Raw genomic sequence first — 5,756 nt, 5'->3', positions numbered from 1 at the left:
CTCATTCATCATCCATTACCTTTTTCATTCTCATAATTTTCGGTAACTGAAAATGGCTTGAACTTTTGTGGGTTCCTAACAATTCAGTGGTTAACATGATTAATATGACATGAACCTTTTTTCATTCAATTTTGGGATTAGTGAACAGGATTTGTCTCTACACTCTCACCTATAAATTGTCCATTTCTTCGTGTCCTTACTTAATTGAAATTATCCCTTTTTTAATTTCAATTTTCAAAGGCGCTTCGTGTCTCAATCATTATGCACAAAATGTCAGAAGAAAATGCTAATAATAAGAAATGGGGTAACGGAATCTGTTTCCATAGCCTGACGCATTCAACGTGAAATAGGTATCCTCGGTTTGTAATTTTATGAAATGTAACGTAACAAACACTGTTGCTCGCTGTTAAAACGTGGATTTTTTTTTCACTTGTGTGTGTGTGCGCTTTAACGGGAAGGTTGTTTTACTAAAGTGCCTTGAAGTGTGTGTGGCCTTCTACTTTTTCTCTTCTGGCTCTGGGTGACGCAAAAGAAGAACATTGGTTTCCGAGGGTGTTTATTGTCACTGTTCATTGCAGTAAAGTTGCAATATTTTGGCCGATTCAGCGTTTCAGATGGCTTTTGGGGTTGCAAGCTGAGAAATTTGAGATGAGCAGCCAAAAGGGTCGTCATGAACATGAAGAAGAGATGGGTACCGGTAAAGTGGTTGTGGTTGCAGTAAAAGCTTCTAGAGATATTTCAAGGAATGCTTTGGTGTGGGCTTTGACTCATGTTGTTCAGCCAGGGGATTGCATTAAGCTGTTGGTTCTCATTCCGCCTCTTTCCTCAAGTATTGATTCTTTTCTTTCAATTTTTCTCCATCTGCTTAGGCAGCCTGTTAGTTACTTTATTCAATTTATGTCACACTTAATGGCTTTATAAAGCTGAGATAAAAAAATAAAAAATAAAGTTAAGAACATCACATTTTACACAATTCAGTTTTCAACTTTCAAATATGTGAGGCTTTAGGACCTTAAGAGTTGCTTGAGATCTGAACAATCCAGAAACCTTTTCTACTCATTCCGGTAAGGAGGTTCATTTCATGATTGACGATAATCTGTGCATTTTGCAGGCAAGAGGGTATGGGGACTTTCAAGATTTACTACTGATTGTGCCTCGAGTCATTGGAGATCCAGTTTAGGAACTATTTCAGATCAGAAAGAAGTTATTACAGATTCCTGTTCTCAATTAGTACTTCAACTCCATGATTTTTATGATCCCGAGAAGGTTTGAACGTCAAAGTGTAATAACTTCCAGATATAAGTTACTTTCCTTATTCTAAACTGTCAAATATTTACACAGATAAAAATCAGAGTGAAGATTCTTTCTGGTTCTTTATCCGGAGCTGTTGCTGCTGAAGCCAAGAGAGTCCAGTCAAGCTGGGTTATATTGGACAAGTAATAATGAATACTTTTGTATTTCAATTTCTCTGTTAAAAACTGTGTTGTTTCATAACTTAATATGCAATGCCATTGATATAAGATTGTACCTGCTGTGAAATTGCCTTAATTACTTATGGACTGAACAGCAATTATCTATTCTTCCACAATTTCAGAAAATTGAAGCTTGAAAAGAAAGACTGCATGGAGCAGCTGCATTGCAATATTGTAATTATGAAGCGGTCTAGGCCAAAGATTCTGCGCTTGAATTTGAACAGTTCGTCTAAGATGGAACTAAACATGGCTTGTCCATTGGCACTTTCAAACTTCAAAGACAACTCTGAACATGCAGATATAATTAGAGGTCCAGCTGTTACTCCTGCTAGTAGTCCTGAGCAAGGGTCACCACTACTGACTGCAACTGATATTGGAACATCATCCATATCGAGCTCAGACCCTGCAACTTCACCATTTTTCCACTCCGACAATCATGAAAGACAAAGGAGAGGTTTTACCTTTGTTCACGAGGGACTGACAAACCTGGAGGATATTGAGTCTGACTCTGAGAGTGAAAAGCTAAGTATGTCATCCAAGAGCTCATATTTTCAGCCATGGATTGCAAATGTAATTTGCATGGATGGTGATTACTCAAAACATGAGAACATGCAAAGATCTAGTGACAAGACTTTAGCTACTGCCTATGAAACTTTGCTTCAGAAATTCTCAAAGTTGGATCAGGATCCTATCCTAGGGATGCTCAATTGTAAACTTGATGTGAACTTAAGCAAAAGTGTTAGAGAAGCAATTTCACTATCTAAAACTTCAGCTCCTGGACCTCCCCCATTGTGCTCCATTTGTCAGCACAAGGCTCCTGTGTTTGGCAATCCACCAAGGTGGTTTACATTTGCTGAATTGCAACTTGCCACAGGTGGTTTTTCGCAAGCAAACTTCTTGGCAGAAGGTGGTTTTGGTTCTGTACACCGCGGTGTCCTGCCTGATGGGCAAGTAATTGCTGTCAAGCAGTATAAATTAGCCAGTACTCAAGGAGATAAAGAGTTTTGCTCAGAAGTAGAGGTCTTAAGCTGTGCACAACATCGCAATGTTGTGATGTTAATTGGGTTTTGTGTGGAGGATGGAAGGAGATTGCTAGTTTATGAGTACATCTGCAATGGCTCTCTGGATTCTCATATCTACAGTAAATTCCTTTGAATCCTTGATTTTTTTTTCGCTACATTCATAACCGGCTGTGGAGACTTCTGTTCTTCTTTTCATTTCTAGCTTTACCCATACTACATATCTTTGCAGGTGAAATAATCTGACAAGTTAATTACCATTATACTCCCTAATGAAAATTTCTCTCCCATGATCTTTATTCAACCTTAGTCGAGGGTTGTCATCATAATCTTCATAAAATGTCTTTTGATTGGCCGTCCTTCTGTGAATGTGTAGCAATCAAATATCTCATGAAGTACCAGTGTCATCAATGCACTTTTTCCATATTTGTTGATTTGGCAAATTCATTTAGAATGCACTAACAGTGTAAACATTTTTTTACACTATCTTAAATGTCATACCTATTATTTTGATTGGTTAATCTTTACACTGATAGTGTATTAAAACTCATTGATTTATATAGCAAAAAAAATAGGGATATTTAAGGGATTATTTGAATTTGCAGGACGAAAGGAGAGCGTACTGGAATGGTCTGCTAGGCAAAAGATTGCAGTTGGAGCAGCTCGTGGCTTGAGATACCTTCACGAAGAATGTAGAGTGGGTTGTATTGTGCACCGTGACATGCGGCCTAACAATATTCTCCTCACTCATGATTTTGAAGCTTTAGTACGTCTTATTCTTCAATTTCAAAAATGGACTGATGAGTGTTCACATTAATGGTTTCATATGCTTTATACAGCAATGACTTACTTCTGTTTGAAGATTGCTTTCTATGAAGCAATATGTTCATAACTATGCTTTTAGGTATGTTTGAAAATATGAAATGTCTCAAATAATTTTAGGTAGGAGATTTTGGACTAGCAAGGTGGCAGCCAGATGGAGACATGGGTGTGGAAACCAGGGTCATAGGAACATTTGGGTAGTGCCAATGTCTTTTTTCCCATTTTCTTTTGATTAGTTGTAAAAAATGATGATGTAAGCCTTGGTTATTCACAGGTATTTGGCGCCAGAATATGCTCAAAGTGGTCAAATTACTGAAAAAGCTGACGTGTACTCGTTTGGGATAGTATTACTGGAGCTTGTCACAGGACGGAAAGCAGTGGATATAAATCGGCCCAAGGGCCAGCAATGCCTAAGTGAATGGGTAAGATTTTATTGATATCTGAAAATGTTGACTACATATTCTAGTTTAACAGTTTTTCTTATGATGTTTGAAAACAAACACTTAAAATTATTGCTTGTGGTTCACTTCAAATGTCTTCATAGGCACGCCCATTGCTTGAAAAACAAGCTACTTATAAACTAATAGATCCGAGCTTAAGGAACTGCTATGTTGATCAAGAGGTTTATCGCATGCTGAAATGTTCCTCTTTGTGCATCGGACGGGATCCTCATTTAAGGCCAAGAATGTCTCAGGTTGGAAAATTAATTCATTTTACTTATCAACAAATTTTATCCTGAACCAATGTTCACCCCTCACTCATTGTTTTATACTTTCTCATACATATATATATAGGTGCTCAGGATGCTGGAAGGTGACATTCTCATGTGATTGCCTATCACATTTCCATTTCCCAAGAACATTAGTGTAGAACTAGTTTAAAGCTTCTTGCAGATTCTTCTGAATTTTCATTTGTAAAAAGCTTCAAGTTTTTCCTCCTAGATTTTTATATCAGTGCTGTACATGTTGTCTTCGGTTTTGTGGAGAGGAGCGTGATTCGAACTCGTGTTGATTATTTAGTTAATTGTACAGAAAAACATTCCAGTTATGGTTAAACCCTTTCTTCCCTGTGTAATGCTAATTTCGTGAAACGATTTTGAAGGTGCTTCAGTCACTCAATGGAACAAGATTGCCTCAACTCAACTAACCAAGGCACGGATCATAACATGCATCCCATTGTTGAAATGTACATATATGGAGCTCTGAAATGGGTTAAAAGTGACGTGTTAGACACAACAACAACGAATAGAGTGTGATCGCGTCATTTGAAATGTTACAAAATATTTAACGATAAAATAATAGTAATAATAAATTAAAGAAAGAAAAACTAAGGCATTCCATCTGCATCGCTCACAACTCCCCCTCATCCTTCTCACGGACTCTCAACTTATCTCTTCACTGCCTGTTTTTCTTTGTTCCTTCTTTTTCTCCCATTGTTATCACCAATGACATTTTGATGCTCTACTGTTTGATTGTCAAAGGTGATTATAGCAACGAACACAAGGTGTTCGATGAAATGCTGGCTATCTTTTACTACTTCTATTGTTCGCTGGTACCTGAATCTTTTGCATATCCCAGAAGTTACTGCATAAAGGTCCAACGATTGTAAAAAGATCAATGCCAGAAGCTACTCATGATAGGTTTCAATGGTTGTAAAAGGACTGAACCTCATGGGTTTACTTCCACACTATAATGTAAAAGTTTTAAATTTGAAATTTAGTTTAATGGTTGTAAAAGGGGTTTATGGGTTTATTTGCCTAGAATGTTGTAAAAGTTTTATATTACATATCACATCAATGAAGTTTTATATTACATAACACTTTGATCTTTTCTTCATATCAGCAATCCTGTCTTGTTTGATTTTGGAACTGTGTGGCATATGTCTACTCTTAAAGCAGAGTGTGTTGCGGGCTCCTGGTGTGGTATTCTCAGAAATTGAGTGTACCAGAAATAGACATTCTTCCGGCTTTAACACAATTGGGGAAACTATTTTACAGTATTAGAAAGCATGAACATGGATTTTTAATTTATTGTAGACAGAGCAATGCATGATGTCAGTGATTAAACAATTCAAATTGAAGGAGAATCAGTGAGTGTACAAAAAATATGCACTTTTCTAGTTTCAATGCAACTCAGGAAAGTATTTTACAATTGGAAAGCTTGAAGTTGAATTTTCGAATCTTAATAGGAACATACAGAGTGAATGCAAGTCTTAGTTTTGTTATTTATAAACTTCAGTATTTTTATAAAGTCCAGAGTGTTCGTGAGGAAGTGTAACTTCAACAATCGACAAAAATTTAAGATAATTAGAGAATATGGCTGTTAAAAAAAAAAATAGAGAAGATGGTGGAACACGAATGCACTGAGAAACAAAAATGGCGAGCGAGCGGGTACAAAGGATTTCCTTTTTAATATTATTTTATTGTTATTAATTTATAATATTT

General features: G+C 36.6%; 1 protein-coding gene across 1 annotated transcript; it reads left to right on the top strand.

Annotated features, from left to right (window-relative positions):
• The first annotated feature begins 317 nt into the window (after positions 1–317).
• On the top strand, positions 318–4,431 carry LOC114421120 (inactive protein kinase SELMODRAFT_444075-like). Its single transcript, XM_028386923.1, has 9 exons — positions 318–829; positions 1,112–1,266; positions 1,342–1,436; positions 1,595–2,613; positions 3,097–3,257; positions 3,434–3,510; positions 3,588–3,735; positions 3,858–4,007; positions 4,108–4,431. The coding sequence occupies exons 1-9, from the start codon at positions 649–651 to the stop codon at positions 4,141–4,143; spliced, it is 2,022 nt and encodes a 673-aa protein (XP_028242724.1). The 5' UTR covers positions 318–648; the 3' UTR covers positions 4,144–4,431.
• The last annotated feature ends 1,325 nt before the right edge of the window (positions 4,432–5,756 follow it).

The sequence above is a fragment of the Glycine soja genome, chromosome 8, assembly GCF_004193775.1.
Source record: "Glycine soja cultivar W05 chromosome 8, ASM419377v2, whole genome shotgun sequence".
NCBI classification, from domain to species: domain Eukaryota; kingdom Viridiplantae; phylum Streptophyta; class Magnoliopsida; order Fabales; family Fabaceae; genus Glycine; species Glycine soja.
The sequence above is the reverse complement of the archived record's forward strand: the minus strand, read 5'-3'. Positions and strand labels throughout refer to the sequence as shown.